This window comes from Aulonocara stuartgranti (genome assembly GCF_965226115.1).
Source record: "Aulonocara stuartgranti genome assembly, chromosome: 10".
NCBI classification, from domain to species: domain Eukaryota; kingdom Metazoa; phylum Chordata; class Actinopteri; order Cichliformes; family Cichlidae; genus Aulonocara; species Aulonocara stuartgranti.
The window spans coordinates 8,395,358-8,420,941 of NC_138946.1; the positions used below are offsets into that span (position 1 = coordinate 8,395,358).

At 38.7% G+C, this 25,584-nt stretch overlaps 1 protein-coding gene across 5 annotated transcripts in view; it reads right to left on the reverse strand.

The window, feature by feature from the left end:
- cadm1a (cell adhesion molecule 1a) overlaps positions 1 to 21,774 on the reverse strand; it is a 473,893-nt gene extending 452,119 nt beyond the window's left edge. For 2 of the 5 annotated variants that reach the window (XM_082549416.1, XM_082549412.1), the window contains exon 1: positions 20,943 to 21,774. In XM_082549416.1, the coding sequence (XP_082405542.1) occupies positions 20,943 to 21,015 (73 nt within the window). In that variant the 5' untranslated portion in view covers positions 21,016 to 21,774. The remainder of the gene's footprint in view (positions 1 to 20,942) is intronic. The other 3 variants (XM_082549413.1, XM_082549414.1, XM_082549415.1) reach the window with 3 other exon arrangements.
- Between the last annotated feature and the right edge of the window lie 3,810 nt (positions 21,775 to 25,584).

Below are 25,584 nucleotides of genomic sequence, written 5' to 3' on the forward strand. Positions count from 1 at the left end.
AGGTTACACATCTTCCCCCATTTTCTAATCTCACAGAGACCTTACTTCCATAAATGACGAGATTGAATTAATGCCTTCTAATAGGCTCATAAGTGGCATTCTGGAAAGCTGACACTAGATGAAAGAGAGCAAGCGGCGTCATGCTAATGAATGTGTACACAGTGCTCCGTTTTGGTGTGGAGGGAGAAAAAAAGCAGGTGTTAAGCATCACGGCACGGGCTGCATTTGTGTCAGCTCACCTCCGACAGGTGAGGTGACACACATACAGCTACAGTTAAATCATTTGCTGTACAGCAGCCGTCCTGAGCTCTATCACGGCTGTCAAAGCATTTTTATTTTAATGTTAGTAAAGGCCTGATCCGTTTACAACAGCCAAAAATATACAAATGTTCATTTTCAACACATTTTCTGATCAAAGTAAATGTTTGTCTCAGAGATTACTGTGTCATTATTGTGTGCACAAGTATTTCTCGTAATGACCTTTCTAATGATTACAGTTGTTTTGTAACATAAAGGTGCTCCTGTTAAGTAAGTTATCACATGGAATGAATTTTCAGTGTTTCCAGAATAATAAGTATTTTAATAAAATTACTTTGTCAACAACACTGGCAGCAAATCTATACGCATAATCATTAGTTCATGATTTAGAGTGCTATTGTGCTGTGAAGCTTCAGGTTTCAGAAAAGTTCACTTTTTTTCTTCCCTTCCCTTTCTTGCACCTCTCCGTCTGGACAATTCCAAGAACCAGTTTACCGAAATTACTAAATCTCTCAAAAACCTCTGGCAGCAGGCGACCAAATGGTAATCTCACCCAAGCGTTCAAACAGCCAGAGCGGTCCCTGAGTGCGCGAGAGTGTGAACAAAGCCACAGTGTCTTGGAAATGATTAATATTTGATGAAGGCTAAGTGTAGGGAGGGAACCATAAGGTTTGGTTTGCTGTTTGGGTAAATGTGAGCAATCGTATGTGACTGTGAGAAAAGGTCATCTTTGTTTTTCATCAGTGCAGGTGACCTCAGAGGCTTTCCCCTCTTTTGTTTATGGAGCGTTTGCAGCATCTCTTCCCAATGTTTTATTTAAAACCCACAGGGTGTAAAGTGATTAATTTGTTTCTAGCATGGTACTTCAAGTAGGGCAATAATAATCAATTTTAAGTGCTAAATTATAGCAGTAAAACTATAACGACAATTAAGTTACCCAAATGCAGGAAGCTAAAGCAAACTCAAGCTAAATACATAATGTAAAGCTACACAGGAAGATGAAAATATCTCTCCACGCACAGCAATTAAATCTACTTTGATCTGGGAGTTGTTTGATATAGTAACCTCCCAAACTCCAGTGAAGAAAAATCTCAATGTTAAGAGCCTCATACCACAATAGAAAGTGCTTCAGCCTTGTCCAACACCTTTGGGATGAGCTGGAACATTGACAGCAAACCTGGCCTTATCGTCTTACATCAGTGGCTGACTTCTCTAATGCTTTTGTGGCAGAATGGGAGCAAATCCCTGCAGCCAGGGTCAAAATATTGAAGAAAGCCCTCCCAGAGGAGTGGAGGCTGTTAAAGCAGCACATGAATGCCTGTAGTGCTGAAATGTCATTTTTAACAATCACAAAGAGATGGAATATTTAAGAGGTCTACGTACTATGGCATAGCCTAATATAGTGTAGATGGAATTGGCTACAACAGCTTTGGACTTCATGATCTATTGAAATGATCTAAATCCAAGAACGCGTATTTCTGGAATTTGTTAAATATTAAGATATGAATGTATATTTAATGAACACTTTTGTATTTAACTGCACAATGGACAATCTAACATATCTTAATATAGCATCGGTTGGCAATAGTATTGAGCCGTTTAGTAAAAGACGGATTTTAACCTGGCATGGAGAGAATCAACCTACGTCAAAGTGCAATGTTTGCCTGTATTTGTGCAGTGAATCTCTGTAGAAAGTCAATGCATGATGCATAAAACCCAAGTCAAATGGGCTAAGGACTTTTTTTGTAGCTATCTCTGGAGATACACGAAGGTCCAATCACACCTAACCTATGTCTGATTTTTTCTTATGTCTAGTGACCTGTAGGGCAGCCCATTCTCTGTATTAAAGGAGAGAAACGGCATCTAAACACAACCGGCAGTTTCTTAATATACTGGCTGATGTAGAGACTTTAGCTTCAAGCATAAATTTTGGAAACGGCATGAGTTTTATTGCTATGAATACTGAAGAGGTTAATACCGCTCTGTAAGCTATCTTACTTGAAATGAATATTGTATGGTATTCTACTTTGAAGTCAGCTACACTCCATTCTTGTACTGAAATTGCTTCCTAATTTTAAATACTAAAACATATGATAATATAATAAACAAGATGCTGAAAGATGCAGAATTTGTTGATTATCAGTGAAATAGGCAGTGTGAATAACTTTCTTCAATCATTGGGTTCAGTCTTATAAAACATACTTGTCTAAAGGCAGGACGTTCATGTGCTTTACAGCAGCGGTCCCCAACCCCTGGGCCACAGACCGGTACCGGTCCGTGAGTCGGGCCACGATAGTTGAGGCTCGGGTGTGAAATGTATGATTTTCAGGGGTTTTATCGTTATGTTTTTTATCGTTTTTATCATTAACTTGGTTTCCCTGGATCTTTTCCCGTGTGTTATGAATAAATCTTCTTTTTTTGGTACCGGTACTGGTTTCATTTTGTTGTATTTATTTGTTGTATTTATGAAATATTGTCGGACATAAACCGGTCCGTGGCGCAAAAAGGGTTGGGGACCGCTGCTTTACAGTAAAGGCACCCTACCTGGTGTCACACACAGAACATCTACAGCATCATCTAAAGAAAGCACCCATTTTAATCAGATATAATATTACGCTACAGAGCTTCAGAAAACTGAGCAGTGTTGTTGCATGCCACACTAGAATCAAGTATTTAATGACTAAGGTGAGTTAAACAGTCATTAAGAAACTGCGGGAAGTGCTGAAGTATTATGGATTTCAAGCAGGAAATGTCACTTCTCTAAAGGTTATTAAAATTTCTAAAACAAATAAAACGTTACAAAAATGTACTGTAATCACAGTCACTCGCAGGCAGGTAGTGAAAATGCCGTGACAAAGTGCACTATTTACTTCATACGAGAACATTATGATGCTACACTGATGGGAGTGCAAGAAAGGAAAATTACCAGGCTGCCTCTCCACAGGCCTGAGTGATTATTCCCAAACACTAGTCTGGGTGCACCATAATCCCCCTTGTTTCTCAGGGGGCTCTGATTGTACTGCCATACATGCAGGAAATTTAATAAAACAAAATGTCCAAGGAAGCAATGTGGGGCCGTCTGTGTCAGAGGGGAACCGTCTTAAATTATCAGCGGTTCATCGTCTTTTGAAGCGAGAACACAGATGGACTTTATAAAACTATAATGTATGAATGGAGAATGTAAACATTTCAAGTTAGGGAATCCACTAGCTGCCAGGATTTTAGAAATACTTGGAAAGTCGTTCAGCTGATACCAGCTTGACTAAGAATCCCAAATTCACAGAAAATAAATAAGTGAAGTAAGCTTATATGAAATAAAACAATCAATCAGAAGACGGACTTGGTGTCCTTGATGGCAGCTACAGCACTGCTGGTTACTCATGACTCAAAGGAGTTTGGAAGTAGGTTTGCTCAATAAAATGTATTTTTATTGACAACATACAGCAGGGTAAAAGAAAAAAAATAGATAAACAAACCTTAACCTTTTAAAAGCTAATGCTCTAAATCTACCATCGCAAAACCGAAAAAAAAAAACAGCGAGGTCAAGCAGCACCCACACATACTCCAGCGCTAACATGGCGCATGATACAGCAAACGTTAAGTACTTTCGAGTGGACTTCAAAACATTTCTGCAAAGGTTCAATCACAAACCTTAAGATCAACATTTGCTCAATAAATAAAAAGCCATAAAAAAAACAACAACTTTGAAATAGCCCTATTTTCCAGCTTCCATTGAACAAAGTCCAATTGTTCCTACTGCTCATTAATTTCAGCTGGAAACGTATTGTCAGTCTCTAAGCTATGGTAAATTACTGTCTGGAACGAACCCAAAATCATATAGGAAGTGGCTGTGTCAGCAAAACACTCGTTCTTACCCAGCAGCTACAATCTGTGCGGGATAGCATCCATTTGACTAATGTGATCAGTGAGGGATATTCAAAAAGTATATATAGAGAGCAATTTTTTAAAATTCTATAGTTGTGCAACAATCTGTTTCTAGATTTAGAAAGTCTTGTCAGGATAACAGGCCTTAATTAAAAGACAGAAGTGCCAGGGGCACACTGAATTGTTCTGCATTTTAAATGAACACCACCATGTGTCTGAAACGCCCACTCTATGGGAGTAGACGAAATAAATTAATCAGCATTCATCTATGTGTGATGCAGCGCACGCTCTATATATTTGCCAGAAAAGCGGGCCAACAATACGACGCTGGGGACGACCTGTAAACTCTTCTTTTACACTGTATGTACAATATCATTTTATTAAATGCCTTCCTTTTATTTTAAACCTTTATCAAATACACATTTTTTTACTTCAGCAAAAAGAGCAGATGCTTTTAGATATTGAAATGGGAAGACGTCTCAAATGCAAGGAATGACAAGGAAGATAAAAACAAAACCTGGCTTTTCAGAAGTAGCCTTTGGAACTCCGATGCTTGCAATACCACATGGTATATACAAATCTATCGATACGAAAAATAAATGAATAGCCGGGGATGCGCAAACGTACACAAAAACAAATTCATGCAACGGATACATTAAGCCCACCACAGCTTTGTGGGTGCCTGTCCGCTGCTGATTAACTGGTCATTTTGATATTTAATTAATGTCAAAAAATCTGCCGTGTCCGTTACTGCTTACTGATGAGTCACTGTCCCTTAAAATCATAGCCATTAAAAAGAAATCTTTGAGATATTGTTTTAAAAAAAGCAAAAAAAAAGAAGAGAACTGTGAAGGTCATTACAACATCTGCAAAGAGCACTCCCATATGGAAAAGAAATAGTAAAAACTTATAAAAGACTTGCATAAGATGTGGCCTACTTCATATAGTAAATCATAAAAGGCTTACATGATTTACTCATGAAAGTGGCCACTTTCTCATTACTTTCATTAATTGTTTTAGGAAGTATCCAAAACATACAAGTTTCATTTATATAATTTTCAAGGGATCTTATATCTGTTTTCATAAAAGTTTCACACAAGACAGATACAAACTTTATAAGATTTATATATATCTTTTCCATATGGGCTCCTACCAAACCCTGTATTTACATCTGACAGTTTTACAAACTCTTCTCTATAGTACGAATGCCCAAATGATATGTGGCATATTAAGAGAATGCTCAGGGCCTGAAATTAAGATTATTTCCACTTTATATGAATCAACAAAATGTGTCTTCCACAATATTTTTAGGATGTTGTTTTACAGAGGAGAGTAGGAGATCAAATCTCAAAAAATTTGCATTGTTGGGCCTGCTGTCACAGTCGGCTACCTTTGCCACTTTTCCACTGAAATGTCCCACAGTTGTCATTTATCCAAACATTAATATGACAAAATAGAAGGCTGACTGACACGGCCGTTACGCTCAGCCTTTGCTATTTTTGCTCTGAAATGACCCTCCCTTGTCATCTTTCAGCACATTAGCCTGACAAAATAGAAAGGAGATTGAAGTGGCACCATCTGTGGATGACAGAGGACGCAATGAATTGATTTTTACTGTCTGATGTGCCTTCTTTTTCTTTTTTTTCCTTTATCTTCTTTTGAATATTACTAACCAATGACAGCACAGCTTAACAAAAACAAGCTGCAGCCTTTGTATCACATTTCATTTTTAATTATAATCAGTCGCAAACTGAAAAACTAGTCACCAGCTGACAACAAATTGTTTCCGTCATGACAAACAAATGCATTTGGGGACAGCAACTGAATTAATCCTGACTGGATTGTAGTTATCGTATAAAGATGTTCATATCAATCACGTAATATTCTGATTTGAACACACTGGGCAGATTTCAAAATTGAATTTCGGTGACCCGGGACTGCTCTGATTATTTGTGGTGACTTTCACAGCCAGCGACCACGTCGCCAAGGCTGCATCGATGCTAAAGTGCGAGAAAGTAGAGATGTGGTGTTTTTTAAGCAGGGCGTGGACGACAGCAATAGACTTGATAAGTGCAATGTCGAAATAACAAAAGGGAAAAAGGAAAGAAGACAGAGATTTAAGGCATATTCTTCAAAAAAAGAAATGGCTAATCTGTGAGGTTTTGTGATTTCCTGTGCGTTGGCTGTATTAACCGTATTATTTAATAATCAACAAACACGGTTATGTTCTTAGCTGAAAACGGATGTCTGATTTTTTGGAGTAAAATGACTTCATCTATGAGGTTTAATGCTGTTCTTTGGCTTTCAGAAAGCATTTGGCTGAACCTTTAACAGTACAATTACAAGCCAATCTTTCTGGTGTGGGAGGTAAAATAATGTATGCAGAACAAAGTACCGTCCTCCGCTAGTCGTGTACAACAGGTCAGAGATTATATGAAGAATGTATAGTGACAGGGATTCTCAAAGCAGCTATATAGGAGGTGGTAAGCAAGCACATTGTCTCAGATTTCAAATTGACAGTCTACAGGCCTGGAGCATGAACTATCAAAGTCACTTTATGTAAAGTGACACGATTCACTTACAGGTGGTCAATCATGTTTACAGAATTAAACACACAGAGGTAAACTGTCCATTATGGGATTCTACAATGCACTCTGACCGTTATGTATTTATAGCAGGTGTTTTATATTATATTCAATTTATTTCTACAGTTCCTCTTGATGATTCACAAAGGCTACAAATGTGATTGAGGCATGTTTATATGCTTTTATAATTGCACGGGTAAAAATAAAAATGAATTGACAGGATTAAGATTATGAGGCAAAGTAAGGAACAAAATATATGAACTGTCGGTCATTTGGGTCATAAAAACTAAAAGTAAGTAAAAAAAGGCAAATGAATATCAATTAATTTACTTCCCAGTCAAAAATATTTTTATGGTATGTTACTATTATGATATGTCTGTATGTTGCATTTGTTTCATGTGTCACACTCCAACATTTGTTAATTTTCAAATCAAATCAAATCACTTTTATTGTCACATCACATGTGCAGATACACTGGTACAGTACATGTGAGTGAAATTCTTGTGTGCGAGCTTCACAAGCAACAGAGTTGTGCAAAAATACAATAACGTAAAACAAGCAAAATATAAGAATGGCTAAATCTGAGACTAATAAATATATGTACAATATATAATAGTATATGCATTTCTGGATGTGTATACTAAATATGTTTTTGTGAGCCATGACGAATTTGAAAACACACCCCAAGCCTGGCGATTAACCTGCTAATTAAAATAATGCAGTTTAATGTCCAAACATGAATTTGTAATAGTTTTGCACAATGGCACCAATTTGACAAAAACGGAAACAAATAGAATCACAAAAGAAAGAATGGCCACGAGGTGTAGTTGCTTGCAATAACCCATAAAGAGATCAATTTAAGATTCCAGTTTTTTTCCTAAGGGCACTAAGGGAGGTATTCATTTTTCACTGTGCAATTATAACGGTAAACTTTTTGCAAGTCAACACTGAAGAATTGCTCTCTAGTAAATAACAAATACTACACCCAATTAAGACGTTCAAAATGACGGTGGCCTCTGAAATTCCTGATGCAACGCAACTTTTCACTTTCCAGGTGTTGCACGTGTTGCATCATCATTGTTGGTAACTCAAAGAAGGAGCGCTAAGATAAGACAGGATTGTGTTCAGCAATCAGCGATGTAGAGGGAATTAAATTATCCTGGCATGTCAGGTTAACTCTGCAGAGCCAGACAACCAATCAATACGCAGACAGATTGCTAGACCCACAGCTTCTCATCCTCAAAAAAATATTCTTATGCGGATTAACTGCTCCTTCACCCATTTTCATTTTCAGTTGAGAAGGTACTAATCTGACAGCCAAGTGAAGCCCAACAAATACTACACACTTCAAAGCAGCAAGAAACCGCTCTGGAAAAGGCCGGGTTCAAACATTTCCTTTCATTTCTATTTTCAGTCGGAGACACATACCCTGCCCATGGTATTTTTAACAACTTTTAGTAAACCCTCACATATATCTAGTTTTTTATTGATGTACGAACTGAACATTTCAGCTCAAAATTGTTTTACGAGTTGATATCATCAGTCTGACATTTTTTGACTTCATCATTATTTAGCTGTAAACATTTTTACATTTTAAAGCCAAAACAAAGTCTATTGGTGTTGTGCTGAAAGTTAATAAATATTTAGAGAAAAATATTATGTCACTTATTAAATTCTGGGCTGAAAACCCCCCCACCAGGCATCACCACAACATAGCCACAGCCTGAAAGACCTTTGAACGGATGGATGGAGGACAACAATTTCAGCACTACCATGTGTTTGTCCCGAGGCCAAACCTCAAAGAGCCATGACCTAACAACAGGTCTAGGTTCCAGGTACTGACGTCCATTAAAGCTGTTTGGGTGCATGGTGTGAAAGCACTTTGGACAAATTGGTATCTGTACACCACAGCAGGACGCGATGTCTCTCTGAGTGCTTGCTGGATGTATGTCTACAGGAGAACTTGCTTTTTGATCGTTACACAATAAAATGAAAGCCACAAATATGAAATATGCTCATCTATTAAACAACATAGTAACTATATTAAACTATTAAATCTGCCAAATGTTTTTTTTATGGATATTTAGCTTCAAAAAAAAAGAAAAGAAAGAAAAGTACACCACTGCAAATGTACCATCCAGCTGTAAGGCTCGGTAAGAGTTTTGTTGCCTATTGTTTATAAAAAGATTCTTTTAAAATATTCATACTCTTTGAATCCTGCTGTGTGTCTTCTTCAAGCAACAGCACAAGAAGTTATACACAGGGAACTGAATTGTAAGTCTTTCAGATCAGAGCCTGTAACAGAGCAGGGGATTGTTTGTCCTACTTGCTGCGATAGTGCAGGCCTGACTAATTGTGTTCCAGGAAATCAAATCAACCGGTCTCCTATTTCCATTTTATTATTTAGCCTAAAACACAAACATCCCTTGCATTTTAGCAAGTGATTATATATGGGTCTCATCTATTTGATGTACAGAAAAATATATATATTTTTGCATCTTGGTTTTCGTATCTTAGTTATAAAGCAGTCTTACTCAAGCCTTACAACTAAGAGTGATTAGATCAGCGCTTGCTTTCAGGATATACTAAAACCTAAGTCTTAGTATATTTAGTGTAAATTAAGATGTAAAAAAAAAAAAGGATACATGCCGGGTTTGTTTCGTGTGTTTTTAAGTCACACCAAACCTAATGATATCATACATAAACAAGTAGAATCACGTTTTACTAAACGTCAGCTAGCAGGGGTGTTAGGGTCTCAGTCATCTAGGTCATGGTAGTTTTAAGAGCTAGGATCCTTTCGTGCCAAAGTTAATGTTATCTGTCGCCCCTATTTTTTGATCTTTGTTCATTAACTGGTTCTTTTGGAAAATATGTTTTCCGGACATGATCAGTTGTAGACGACATGGTAAAGGTAAATCTAAATCCCAATATTTATAAGGGTACTTATTGTACTTATTTTCAACCAATTGTTCCCGAAAAGTACCAGCTTTTACGCAAAACTGCAGAAAGCCTTTGCTTGCAGTGGGAATGAACACAAGCATCCATAGAATTCCACCAAAGGTGCTTTGTGAGTCAGGAAACCCCCGAGTTCACATTGAAAATCCTCTTTATAGTCTTCATCAAAGAGGTGTTTGCTGCCAATTCTCGTGGTTCTAAATAATGACAGATTCACTGGGCGAAAGAACTTATTTCCCATGCCAACTTTCCATTTTTTCTCAATGAAAAAGGATACTGTTCTTCTCTCTAAATAATGACTAGTGGAAAACAAAGTAATGGAAGGAGGTGCTATTCTTTTTCATACCAAAGAGAATTGGACTGTGACACTAAGTGGAATTAAGTGGTGCTTTGCAGTGTTACAATCCATGATTTAGGCTCAAAGAAGTGCCCTCTTGTCTTGTAGCAGGTATGAATTTCCTCTGCATCATCCAACTAGGACACCGGGAAAATGAGATTGTGCTACTGTACAATAGTTGTCTGGCAATAGTGCAGAAAATATCAGTCAAGACAGAGTGACAATAGATGAGACAAAGGACTGGAACCAAGCACAGTGGGGAGACACGATCCAGTTCCACTGGAAACGGTGTAACAGCCTGAAGGGTCTCAGCAGGAGCAAATTCACTGAAATGTAATACAAGCTGGAGTGTTATGTAAAATGAAAGATGGAAGAACCCAGATCACTCAAGCCTTGTGTGCTCTTGCAGCTGATACATACCTGTATTGTATTCAGAAGGGCATTCATTTCCCCTCCGACGATTACAACCGAACACCAGCTGTATTGTTTACTTGGCTGAAAGCACAAATGATCTGCATTGATTCCTTTTTCATTCATTGCTGAACTCGGCTATTGTAAGTATGATTGCAGGAAAAATGGGTCCAATTACAGCAAAGCAATGCCTCCCTGCGACTCCACAGCACAGCAAGATGATGAAGTCCTCAAAGTCAGAGGAAGGGGGCAATCAAAGACCCCTTATTGTCTCTTGTTAATTCAAAAACTGGAATGGAAAACATTTCTTGCTGTGATTGACAATGGTTCACTTGGGATTTCAAATTAGATTAGTCAGCCATACAGCTTTACTATTAGGGCTGTTACACTGTCCTTGATACGACCCTCCACATTACACTGAAATGACTCATCAGTTTATTAATGAGTCGACTCCCACAAAAACCTTCATTTACATACTTGCCAATTGTTTTTATTCATTTCTCCATGAAATTGTTCAAGTACTTAATGATTCGACTTTACCACGTTTGGCTGTTGCTTTTATTTGTTTCATATAATTGCAAAGTTAAAGTCAATTTTAGACAGAACAGACTACAGCCAATTTATACTACAAAAATACAAACATACTGGTGTTAAAGGTATAATAAAAATAAGAAATGCTATATTTATCCCACATTTATGAAAAATATATATTACTATGTACTATTATAAATATCCATCTATGCAACAGCGATATATCAATCATACTAATTTTGTTTTCATTAGAACTCTATTCATTTCATTTATGATTTCAAATATTAATGTTTTCAATGTATCATATTTACCTGATTTTGTAGATACAGTGGGGCAAAAAAGTATTTAGTCAGCCACCGATTGTGCAAGTTCCCCCACTTAAAATGATGACAGAGGTCAGTAATTTGCACCAGAGGTACACTTCAACTGTGAGAGACAGAATGTGAAAAAAAAATCCATGAATCCACATGGTAGGATTTGTAAAGAATTTATTCGTAAATCAGGGTGGAAAATAAGTATTTGGTCAATAACAAAAATACAACTCAATACTTTGTAACATAACCTTTGTTGGCAATAACAGAGGTCAAACGTTTACTATAGGTCTTTACCAGGTTTGCACACACAGTAGCTGGTATTTTGGCCCATTCCTCCATGCAGATCTTCTCGAGAGCAGTGATGTTTTGGGGCTGTCGCCGAGCAACACGGACTTTCAACTCCCGCCACAGATTTTCTATGGGGTTGAGGTCTGGAGACTGGCTAGGCCACTCCAGGACTTTCAAATGCTTCTTACGGAGCCACTCCTTTGTTGCCCGGGCGGTGTGTTTTGGATCATTGTCATGTTGGAAGACCCAGCCTCGTTTCATCTTCAAAGTTCTCACTGATGGAAGGAGGTTTTGGCTCAAAATCTCACGATACATGGCCCCATTCATTCTGTCCTTAACACGGATCAGTCGTCCTGTCCCCTTGGCAGAAAAACAGCCCCATAGCATGATGTTTCCACCCCCATGCTTCACAGTAGGTATGGTGTTCTTGGGATGCAACTCAGTATTCGTCTTCCTCCAAACACGACGAGTTGAGTTTATACCAAAAAGTTCTACTTTGGTTTCATCTGACCACATGACATTCTCCCAATCCTCTGCTGTATCATCCATGTGCTCTCTGGCAAACTTCAGACGGGCCTGGACATGCACTGGCTTCAGCAGCGGAACACGTCTGGCACTGCGGGATTTGATTCCCTGCCGTTGTAGTGTGTTACTGATGGTGACCTTTGTTACTTTGGTCCCAGCTCTCTGCAGGTCATTCACCAGGTCCCCCCGTGTGGTTCTGGGATCTTTGCTCACCGTTCTCATGATCATTTTGACCCCACGGGATGAGATCTTGCGTGGAGCCCCAGATCGAGGGAGATTATCAGTGGTCTTGTATGTCTTCCATTTTCTGATGATTGCTCCCACAGTTGATTTTTTCACACCAAGCTGCTTGCCTATTGTAGATTCACTCTTCCCAGTCTGGTGCAGGTCTACAATACTTTTCCTGGTGTCCTTCGAAAGCTCTTTGGTCTTGGCCATGGCGGAGTTTGGAGTCTAACTGTTTGAGGCTGTGGACAGGTGTCTTTTATACAGATGATGAGTTCAAACAGGTGCCATTCATACAGGTAACGAGTGGGGGACAGAAAAGCTTCTTACAGAAGACGTTACAGGTCTGTGAGAGCCAGAGATTTTCCTTGTTTGAGGTGACCAAATACTTATTTTCCACCCTAATTTACGAATAAATTCTTTACAAATCCTACCATGTGAATTCATGGATTTTTTTTTCACATTCTGTCTCTCACAGTTGAAGTGTACCTCTGGTGCAAATTACTGACCTCTGTCATCATTTTAAGTGGGGGAACTTGCACAATCGGTGGCTGACTAAATACTTTTTTGCCCCACTGTAGATTTTTAAGCCAATTTGCCATTATGTTAAAAAGGTTTTGTGATGTTGCATAAACAAAAGAGTCTGAAATTCAGAATTTTGTCCTCCTTATATTTTGCAATCGATCAAGACTGCTTGAGATTGTTATCTGACTTTGCAAAGACTCCTCTCTGGTTCTCTTGAAGGAGATTTTTTTTAAATTAAAGACTAATGAGTTTATTAGAGTAAATTTTATTAGGACTGAAAAAATATACTTCCAACATGTTTTTTGTGGTGCCAATTTTTAAGCAAAACAAAAATCACGAATTTTGATTGAAACTGAAATTGAAGAAAAAAAAAAGATTTTTCATACTTTTAGTACTACTGTACTGACACCATATACTGATACTGGTATTGATCGACACCAGCACTCCTTTGACTCAAATGCAATTTCATGCATCTATTCCAGTGGTTCCCCTAAAATATAACCTATTTTAGATAATTAATGCTCATTTGATCTTTTTTAATAGATTTTTTTTACAAATGAAGTAATATTAAGCAACCTAACTAATAGGGTTGCAAACTCCCAGCAAAAAATAAATAAAAAATAGGGAACTACCCCCCACCTCATGATGCTTAATCGATGCAATCAAATTTAATTTGATGCAGGGGGGAAAATGCACAGAAATAAATTATTTTTCAAGAATAATAAAATAGATTCAACATCTTTCTTCAACAGAATTGGAGACTGCACAGATGGTATCTTCCCAAAGGAAAAAGTACTAGCTTACTAGTGTATATTAGACTTAACAGTTACTATATACAGTAATGGACTTCTATATATTTTACATCAGATTAAAACTTTAGGTGTAAGAGTCAGATAATTATTTATTAAAAGCTAGATATTTTGAATGAGAATAAGAAAGAAAAGTATGTCTTTGTGCCCCCTTTTCCCTGTTAGTGCCCTATTGGCCCCCCTGGCTAAACTTGGCTAGATCCGCCCCTGCACAGTTACCAGTCGTCAGCTACTTAGAAAAAGATCCTGGTCTAGAAAGTAATAATAAATAAATTCTAACAACAGCTGATCAAGCTTAATAGTGCTGCTGTTGTTCAGCCACTGGTTTCCTCTTTCTGGTGCAAAGTGGGCCAAAAACAAAGAAGAGAGACGGATTCGCAACAGAAAAGCCGATCAGCTGATCATTAAGCAGTTTCATGATTGAAGTAGCAGCAGGAGAGAGAGAGAGAGAGAGAGAGAGAGAGAGAGAGAGAGGCAGTCGGTTGTTAAGCTTAACATGGGAATGCTTTACAGACATTCAGAGACGAACTTACACACTTGCTTTACTTCTCTCTGGGATCACTTCCTCGGAGATGAAATGCTGGTTTGGTAGCGAGGCTACACACAGCCACTCTATCACGTGATGCATACTGCAGCGACGTGCTACGGTTATGAGCCGAGTTACGCCGTGTAGCAAGTTTTGTGAGGTGCTTTTTTGATATTTAATGGATCGGATTACATTTTTTATTTCTCGCCGATATCCGATCCAGTAATTTGGGTCAGTATCAGACCGATACCGATATGTAATATCGGATCGGTCCATCTCTAGTAGCTATATAAACATTAAATAAAATACCATGCTCCATTTCTAATAATCTTTGCTTGAAAGGATTAAACAATTATATCCTCATTAGTTTCATTCATGTTTGTTGGCACATGGCTGTTTTTGATATTCATTCCAAAAATACATATTAGATACTAGTGTCCGTGTTATCAGTTATATTATCTCAATATATTATCTCAATCCTACCACTAATGACCTCCAATATGTGGCTCCTCACTAATCAGGTCTAATTAGCTGACTGGGCCATTTTCCAGTCAACACAATGCTTCAGATCTAGAGTGAAAAAGATCAGACGTGAAAAAGAAGAAGTGGAACTTGAGCATTGCCTGGACAGCTCCACAAGGAAGCCACAAATGTAGTTCAATTTCATACACACAGGATGGATTTAGCCTGCATTTCCTGCAGTGCTGTCAAATTCCCTGGGGAGACTTCCAAAGATCATGGTATTCACAAATCCTTTAGTGCCTGTTGGTGCAACACAAGAATCCAGCTCAAGCCATTCAAAGACCCACTTCCTAAACTAAGGTCTCTTTTTAACAGGAGCTCCACAATCCAGGCAGTTCTTGGAGAGCACAATGGACTGCTGTCTACGCTTCCGAAAATGTTTCTGGCAAGACAGTGGAATCCAAGGGACATGGACCAACGCCCTTCGGGAGGTGAATCCAAATAATGATGTCTGTGTAGAAGATATATATTTGTATGATTACTGCACTATAATGAAAGCGATATGTGAGTATGTGTGTGCTTGTGGGGATTTCTTCCCAAATTCATGATTAACATGTTGCTTGGATATCTACCGATATCACTGCCTCTGTCGTCAGCAACAGACGTAGACAAAGCTGCAGTTCAGATGTTTCATCTTTGCCACACAGTATGCATCAAGGTGAGTGGATAGTCATATATTAAGCAAGTTATGCTATGAGGCCCAACAACTAAAGACTTTTCAGCAATGCAAATATGTGGACATATATAGTTTTTTCCCTCTTTTTAATTAGAAAAAGGCGTGCACTTCCACAGCTGGTCAACAGGATACCTAGCACCTTTACACAGTAGTCCTGCAAATGGTTTAATAGGACAAAATTGCTGAAAATACAGCAGCCAAGTTGTGTGTGTGTGCTTTTCACTGCTTTTTCACCAGAGTTTGAGAATCACTAGTTTTACACAACTGCTTGAACAACTCCATAAGAATTTGCTGTCTTGCCCATTCACATTTGTTATTCATACGTGTGACTAAGCCCAGGTACCGTAACACAGACAAGAGACAGAAGCAGCAGCACGTGATGACTGCACCCCCCCCCCAACCCCTTCAAAAAAAGACCATGCTGTCACTGATGATAGCTGCACTGACTAAATTTAGTCAATGGGAGGAGTGACGAGAGGAAGAGGAAATTGTCAGAAAGAGGAAGTGCTCATCCTATATGCATTTGGCAGGGATGACATTAAAACTGAAAATCATCCCCACTTGTATGTAATTATCTGGGATTTTATCAGAACACAATCACAGAAGTGGTCTTCTGTTGAGTGGATCTCGGTCATCAACATACATCGGTTTCTGTAGCTGCAGAGTCTAATAATAAAACACAGGCCAGCCTGTAAAGATTTCAGAGGTAAATGCTCATCTAGCGTGCCACTCTACCCAGCATTGTGCAGTGCATATTTATTATGCAATTACTCTAAAAAGCACAATCTAGATAAACCTTAATTAGGGGAACAATGCTAGGAAAAATGGTACCTATCAGACTGCCTCAGATTTGAGCTTCCACAAAGTTAAGAGACTAAAAAAAGACATTACATAATAAATTATTAGAAGCTGAGTTTTTTTTCCTCGTCTCTACTGTGGGTCAACCTTATGTCTTTCACGTTCCAAATCCACCGCTTGCAACACTGCTTGTCAGCTCCAAGACCACACTGTGAGAAGACAGCATACAACAATCTTAACAGCCACAGTAACACATCAAGGTTTATTTATGTGTGCAAAGTTAAGCTGGTCAGGACACAAAGTGGAAAAAGTACTACGTACGTGACATTTTTTCCCTTTTAAACCTTACATAATGGAACCACAGTCTTGCAGTTTTCCTCTTTGAGCTCCGCACAGAGGAACTACTTAAATTAGTCTGCGTTTGTTTTTAGCACACACTTGCTAGAGGCCTGTGCCAGACGAGAATCCTGCAAGTGAAAAATAGCAGCATTCATCACTGAGGCCTGTTGTGCATTAACAGCAATTAATATGAGCACATAAATATTCAAAGATCACTTTAATTTTACTCATTTCACTTGTTTCACACCCAGGTTGTCAAAATGTCTACGGAATAGTCTAATTTGATGCATAGGCCGGTAGGCTGCTTTCTGAATAGCATATTGCAGCATACGCCCACCCCCACCAATCCCCTCAAGAGATTTGAAATCGCAGGGTGCTTACTTGACATCCCATCATTTGGCGGATCACTAACAAGTAGGCCATAAACCTTTTTTCTCCCTTTGATTACACTAAGTGCGCAGAGGCCAGATGCGACCCAGCCCAGTCATCTGTTGGCTTGCCAGCAGAGTCACTGTAGACTGGCAGAGGCAGGAGGAGGAGGAGGGGGGGGGGTCACTTGGGGTCCCCTCCCTTCAGGAATAAAGCCATTGTTCTTCATTAGAGCTGGAGAGGCTGCTGGAGGGTACAGACGGTGAACAAGTCCATTTACACACCTGTTTTCCAGCAGTATGGCTTCTACCAGCTTGACTCTGAGCCAAACCACACTGTATGATTCATTTGTGCGTGATGCAGCTTTTCTTTGTAACTGAAACAGACCGTAGCCAGTTGGAGGTAATAACACACATGACAAATTTCGTACAAAAAGTTGGGTTTTTTTAAGAAATAATTAAATTGTTCGGTGAAGTAATTCTGTCTAGGCTGTAAAAGCAGGTAGGGCTTGGGCTTAGTGCATCATGTTGAGCATCTATAATGAAACTCTGCAGTCATCCCAGCACCAGTACAGCTCCTCGTTTTGTTTTTAAACGGTGAAGGTGATCATGAGTTTTTTTGTTTGTATAGCTAATGCTAGTCATCGATTCAACATATCCACCAATAAAATACGATTTTATTCTTTTGCACGTCTTAACTTTTGGACCAAAATACCCAAAACACTTATTAGTGCATCGAGCCTACTCAAGGTTAACAGAGACACGCTTGACTGCTAATCACAACGCTTAGGTTAGCGCAGCAACTGCTAGAAAGATGTAAACTTCAGTGTTAATCATGCAACAGCTTCTCACTTTGTGCCTTCAGGTCAATCTAAAGTGGAGACAACAATGCAAATGCTTTTCTAACGCGACCAATAAATCTTTTGTAAGGAGCACAACAGGTTCAGTGGCAGGGTGCACGGAGATAACATCTTAAATGAGCTGTCAAATGAAAGACATCCCAGGTTTAGGTTGTATTCAAATCCACACTACAGCCTAAAACTACTGAAATGAGATTCTTTTTCAGCTACACTATTGAGTATTAGAGAATCCCACTAAACTACACCCTTGCTATTTCATTTATTATCCCTGATATTCGTTTACAGTTTGGAATAACCTGTCAAGTATCACATTAGGGCAGTAAATCATTTGGATTTTTGATACAGTATGCTAAAAAAGACCTTTTAAGTTAAGCATAAAATATTTATTCTACCTTGTGTTTCGCTATGACAAAGCAGCAAGCCACAACCTAATCTCCTCCTGTCAGTTTTCCATCAGCAGTTAGTGAGACTGAACCTTTAAAAACAGACACGACTAATGCTCTTATCCTAACATAATCATTACCCAAGCCTGAACATGTGGTGACATTCAAGAGAAGTCATGTTAACAACCATTTTTCCTGCATTCAAACACATACCAGTCCCCGCTCTCACCTGCGCTACGACACAGTTGCATAACTTTGCAAAAATGAAAACAGCGACACGTCTCACTATAAGTGAAGGATTGCCTAACCACGTTTTCAAGTCTCAGCAGGCTTACGGTCAGGGTGTGCTGCGTCTGCGCTCTTTAATAAACACCTGTAAAGCACCGTGCCCGGGTGTTCTAAACCTGTAATCTGCACTACAACTGGCCTTACTAAACACTTCTGTGCAGAATCACAAAGGAACTGTATAAATGCAGAGAAATGGAAAAATGCATAAATTACAGCAGGATACAACATGTGCATCTGCTTGGAACTGTTAATTACTACAGGACTGCATGATCATCGCTGATGTTTCACTCAGTATACGCATCATAGTAAAATAACACCTTTCTCACTTTCCTGAAAGCAGTGGAAAGCGATAAAATACTCAGCGCCTATTATCTGCTAAAAAAGTACCATTAAATAAATTTTAAAAAATCCACTTATATGAACAGCAAAGAATTTGGATAAATACTATGAGCACAACTTAAAAATGATGCCTACTAAATATCTGTTTACTGTTTGATTCCCCTGAAATAACTTATTCCGACTAAAGTTATAACTTTTATTTATTTCACAGGACGAAAAGCTATCTCTGGAAGTACATTGGTTTGCCAAGAAAACAAGAAATGATGTGAGAGTGGAGCCTGTGTAACACCATAAAACTTGAAATGAATTGATGCAGCCTTCTATTAGACTTTAATTATACTGTCTACATTGTAGAAATCACCACTCTTTAATGCTTAACCACAATGAGAGCTTACAGTATTCTGCTCGGGGTAAATAATTGATATGCTTTGTGCAAGTGCGCCCTGAGCTTTGTTTGAAATCACTGGAGCCATTTTCATGAAGGTAACAGCTGCCCACTGTCCAGCAAAGGACAGCAACAGCCTTGTTTGCTTTGTTTGCTTTTTACTGACTTGAGAAAGCAAAAAAACATTGATTCATTTAAAAAATGGGTTAAAAAACAAAGAGTAGATTAAGCCTTGTGGATAATCCACAATGTGACAAACGAGGACATCTGCACTCCCGTCATTTTCACCCCCACCCCGAGGCTCGGCACTCAGCATAAAAGGGGGTTATGATCTGCAGACGAACAGCTTCGCACTAACTTTAAGTTAGTAATGATTCATTACATAATTGGCTTGATGTAAATACATTACTACCGCCGGTGGTGGAAGCGGCAAAGCAAGTGCTTTCACCACAGCTTCAGCGTATCACTGTCCAAGGATAAATAACCCCCGAAACGGAGCGTGTATTTCCCAGTAGCTCACGACAACCCCCCCCCCCCCCCCCCACCTCCTCCAGTTTTCAACGCGGACTTCGTGCTGGCAACAAACAGCCCCAGCACTTTATCTCTTCTTACTAAATAAACGTCCGTGCTTTCCTTTACGCGCTCAACATCACCAAGCGTTCAAGAAAGAAAGAAGGAAAGAAATCGTGTCGCAGTTTTCGCCCGGCTTTATCTGTATCCTATCCGCTTCTTTAAAGCTTCTGACTCAGATTACTACACCCGGACGAAAAGCTTTGATGTTTTCATGCATGGCTCCACAGCAAATCCAGTCCCGGTGTTATGAAAACACAGCCCAGAGCGCGACTGCGAACTCGGTGAAATTAATCTTTCCTTGTTTGCCATTAACAGTTTACGCGCATTAGGCGGTGATTTGAGATATCGCCTGGACTCCTCCGACACCGCTTTTCAGTTCGGCGTTCAGCTAAAATACACGAGCGGCACTTGTTTCTTTGAAAAGACAACTTTTATAACGGGTTAGGCGCTCTCCACACCACATCCAGCGGGATGGCCGAGAGTGAACAGATTCGGAAAAATAGAGATTAAACGCGGGTGGAGAGAGGAAAAAACTGCTGATTCGTGTGAGGCCGTTGTGCTGAATTTTCCATAAAGTCCCGCTGTTATTAATATGCGGAGAGTCACGTTTTAATACATGATAATTCTTGTTTCTTCCCATTAAATGAACAGTTTTGAGCAGTTTGCGCTTTCTTTTCCTCCGATTGCACGTTGTCGGGGCTGCAGCTATTCCACTTGAACGCACCGCTGTTTTCTGTGGTTTACAGCGTTCCGAACACGCTACACAAGTAAACCAAAGCTAGCGCACTGCATAAGCAACCCTCAGTTTAAGCATGCCACATATACATCCTTATATCCCTCAAGCGACCAAAACACCACGCCATTTGTTTTCTCACATCAGCATTTATTTTATTTTTTTTTAAACCCAAGAGTTGCCAGCTGTGTAGCCATTCAGCCTATACCCTAATGGTGAGCTGACCAAAGTGATGCATTCCAGGGGCAACGCATCTGTAACGCCGGTTCCGATGTATCCACGCGCGCATCGGCTTCTTTCCTCACAGTAATTCAACTTTACGGGGAGGTTTTGTTACTTCTTGCTCAACAGCATCACAGTACAACTGCACAGTAACGTCCGAATGCTCTCAAAAGCACAAATTGCCCAGAACGCTGTTCAAATTGCACTCGTTCGCATCTACATCCACGGAAATCTAAGAACAAAGTGCCACTTCCATTTAGACACCCGCGGGAAAAGTCCTACCTTTGTGAAGAGCCGCCGAAGACATGAATAAAAAGAGAATAGTCGCGAGAGAGCCGCTGCGAGCGTTCGCCATGTTGGACACCTGCTTCAGTATGGCAGAGATAGAGGCAGCTTCACCTATAGCTGCTACAACGGGACTCACTTAATGAGATGCGAGAAAGGGAGGGTACTATTTACCATATTCATTTATTACCAGTGTTGATAAATACTGTTATTTGTAATGGACGTGCCTCACAGCCTATTGAATAGCTCTCAGAATATGCTATTGGAGGGCGGGAAAGTGTTTTTAACGCTGTGTTCTGCTGCAGGGTTGGTTAGGAGGTGTCTGTGTGTGGTGTTAGTAGCTTGGCGTTAGTCTCTTTTTTCTCACCCAAGAGTTTTTCTTTTGTATTTTGAAAATTTGAAAACTATACTAATCATTTCACCCACTTGTATGTAATGCTTCAGAAGAGCAGGGATGGTCATACTATTTTTGAGGCCCTAAGGCCCCCAGTCCCCTTCCCTGTATATAAAATTAAAATGTATTAATTTCTGGAACACTGTCTTGAAGGCTCAAGTTTGGCATTTTGGCTGGCACAAGCTTAGTTAGTGCTGCAGTTAGAAGTTACAATTTTGCACTCCCAGATCACTTTGATTACTTTTTCGATAAATGAGGTTTGTAGATAACTAAGTTGATATATGAAAGGAAATACTAAACAAGCTTACCACAAGTGATTTCCTTTTGGCAGCTGCACTTCTACGTCAGTAAGTTGTGTTAATTTCTGAAAACTAATCAGTCTACACAAAACTGAGATCATTAAAAATAAATTAAACAAATAATTAAAAGTTGAGCAAAAGCATATGGGACTATCATAAACAATATAATAGATGTATCTCCCAGATTAGTGAATGGGTCAAATGCAGAGAAAAAACAAGTAATTTCCCCATGGGGATCAATAAAGTATCCATTATTATTATTATTATTATTATTATTAGAAAAGTGAGGCTAACGTGCCCTCATTTTAAAAGCCACCAGGGGGCAGTACGCGTTGTTGCAAAAAGACCCTTGAAAATAACTTTTTGAGTTGAACTGTATAAGTGCTCTGCCAGTCATTTTGGGTTGAATTGAATAAATATTTAAGTACATTTTGTAAATGTTGGTCATATTTTGTTTCTTAAAGAAGGATTATTTAGGGTATGTTTACTGGTTAACATTTTGGGATTGAAAAGTCATTAGCCAATGAGCCTGTGGTTTGACATTATACTAAATTAATGATAAAATACTGAGCTACAGCTTGCAAGCATGCCAGATGAAATCAAAAACTGAAGTCCAGGAGATTCTTCTTTGCACCAGAGTGCAAACATGTTTGTTTATGTCTGTTTTGAAGTACGTGGTGTTTTAACACTTGTGTATAGTACAGTATCCTATTTAATTCTGACAAAGCCAATGAAATCTATTGATCACGTTTCATCTCATCACTTTTGAACAAAGCCTTGAACTCTTTCACTTCTTTCACCCATTCTGAAGTCTCACATTCCAGAGCAGAATGAAATCATCTGCAGAAAGTAATGATGCAATCCTGGAGCCACCATAGTAGACACTCCTTGAGATTCTGTCATGAAAATCAGAAAAAGAAAGAAAGAAAAAAAGCTGGTGACATTTTCCTACCAGAGCCGAACCTCAAACCTTTTACTATCCCACAGAATAAGCAAGGGAAAAGTGATTTGACATTTCACAAAATGCAGTAAAGTTCTGCTGTTTTGCTGTGATTTAAATTGTTTAAAATTTTAAATTTAGTTTGATATAATGTTCTGGTTAGCAATTTTGCCTCATAGCAACAAAGATTTGGGTTTCAGCTTGCGGACCAATTAGGGCCTTTCTCTGTGTATCTTGAACACATTCAAAAACCTGTATAAATTTTCTGATTTTAACTTGTCTAGTGGAATATATATCAATACACTTCATTTATAACCTTTGTTTGTAACTTTGTTAAGAAAAAAAAACTTAACACGGTTACAATATGCTTAACTTTAATATAAAATAATCCAAAGCAATGAAAACATCCAAGAGATCTAGAGTTTGAAGCTTTCCTTGGGTTGAACTAAACCCAGTCACCAACTTACATGTAGGCTAACAAGTAGTTAATAAGTTTTTGATGTAAGTGAAAAGCCTAATTGCTTTGTTGGTACAGTGGGTGCTACAGTAATAGTTTTTAATTAAAAAAAGATCACTGGAAAAAATATTTTTCACCACAACATTAAAACAGAGATCACCATAAAAAAGACAAAGATTTCTATCAAGTTGTTTAACAGTTATGGTCAATAACTAAGTCAGTGACTAAGACATCTAAGTTATTTAGTTTAGGAAGGCTGGCTACAGTCAACATCTGTGGAACAGGTAAACAGATAGGGTTAGTTTAGAGTGGGCCGAATAACCTGTTTGAGAGGAAACATGTATTGTATACTGTAATTACAAGTGGGTTAATGATAAAGCCTTGAGGAACACCAAAACTGAATTAGACAGAAACAGACATTTTCTATAGTAACTGGAAATGTTGTGTTTGTGAGATATGGATGTAATACATGTAGGACAGTTCCCTTAACAACAACACAGGTTCATAAGTGGTTGAGGGAAATGGAACGACTGATCCTATTAGAAGCAATTCTCAGATCTAAAAGCACTAGGGGTGTGTAGCTACGTCTGTCAGTGGTTAAAAGTAGGTCATACAGAGAGATGTCTCTGTGTTGTGGTGAGATTCTAAGCCTAACTGTAAACTCTTAAAAATACCATTACTGTTCTTAAAAAACACGAACTGACTTGACTTTCTCCAGCAGGTACTTAGATAATTGGTCTGTGGTTGTTGAGTAATAAAGAACCAGTAAATCAGCAAAATAAAGAGATATTAAGAATTATAGAATAAACTAATTATCCGAGGTGGCATTTAAGCCTCGGGTAAATTATTTCTTTTTAGAAACTATTTTAAATAGTTCTGAATAGTTAATCATTTATAACTGGGAAAGCAAAGCAGTAATATTAGCTAACTTGATTTGTGAATTAGGTGCAATTTGAGACCAAAGGGTAAAAAATTGCTCTTTCCTATCACACTGTGAGACGAGATCATTAAAAAATACGTCTACCATTGAGAGGACTGACTGAGCCTGGCCCTTTGAATGATATTTGATATTGTGTCAAACAAATATGCAAATCTTTATCTTTTACCACTTTCATGGACAATTGTGTCTGAAGTCAGTTTCCATTTCGGCTCCAATAATATGACCATTTACAAGTTCTGCATTTCAGTGGAGCAATACAAAGAATTGAGACACAGTATATGTCTAAAGAGGGCAAAATTCAACATTTAATGGTGGTGTTGACCAATTAGAAAGGAGTCTCGATGCAGAGACATAATTAAAAATGAAGCGCACTTTGACAGGATGATGTCCTAAATGGTGCTTTAAAAATGGCAGCTCTGTGATCTAACACAAAGAAATCTATCAAAGTTGGCCAATCATAACCCAGAAGAAAAAATCAGTGTACCTGTTTTACCTGTGTGTAGAACTCAGTGTGGGGGGAGCAGCACAATGGACTATAAAATAAAATTAAAAAAGAAGGAAACGGGACCCTAAGACATCTCCTATAAATGTCTAACAGGCAGGTGGAAATGTGTTTCTGCAAAGTTGGCTGAGTCTACCGAGGTCAGCCATGTCTCAGTTACTATAAATAAGAATGTGCAAATATTTTAAGAAAATCAGATCATTAATTAATAATGATGTGACCTTGAATTCAGAAGGTCATTTTTCTTTTAGTTTCTTAGATCTATCAGCGGATATAAAAATGCCACAATGTAGGTTACAAGTATTAGCTTACCCCCAAGGCCACATGGGATAGTATGACTTTTTGTTGCAGATGAGTAAGAAAGTACAGGCAGGATATGACAGGAAAAGTAAGCAAAATTATGTCTTTGTCCTATTATAAGCGGAAGTATTCGAATAGGGAACCCTGATCCACAGTAGTAGCAGGAAGTAGTAAAGCATGAGAAACCTCACAGCAGCCATATGTGCGGATGAGACTACAGGGGATTGTGGAGGAGTGCCTATTTAGGATTGTAATACCTTGCTCTTTTCATCACAAACAATGGCACATAGGACACAAGAAGTTAAACTTGTTTCTTTTCTTAACATTTCTGAAACTGGCTCCCAAACCACAGCGGGACCACAGATTAAATTAAGACTATTTACTTACTGCCGTTCGGCTATGAGTGCTACTTAACTTTAATACTCATTATGAAATCTCAAAATTGAACAGCACTTCATGTTTAAAAAAAAAAATAAATAAATCCTCCACTGCAGGAGATTGCAACACCTCAACCTCAAAACAGTCTATCTTGATGGCATGTTTCCGAAATTACATATGGCAGCTTCAGTCGATGACTGCAGTACAAGGTTTCAGTCACACAGACCAAGAGACTGGTTGGTGACCCCTTGATAACAATCGCTAACTTGTTCACAAGTATTCACCATTTATTCCTCCAGCTGGAGTGAAACTTTGAAAAATTTGAATTGAAGAATATACCTTAAGTGACGGTTGCGCCTCACCAACACATTGCCAAGAATAAAAGGTACAAATTTCACTTTGTATCACGGTTAAAATACCGGTTGTCTT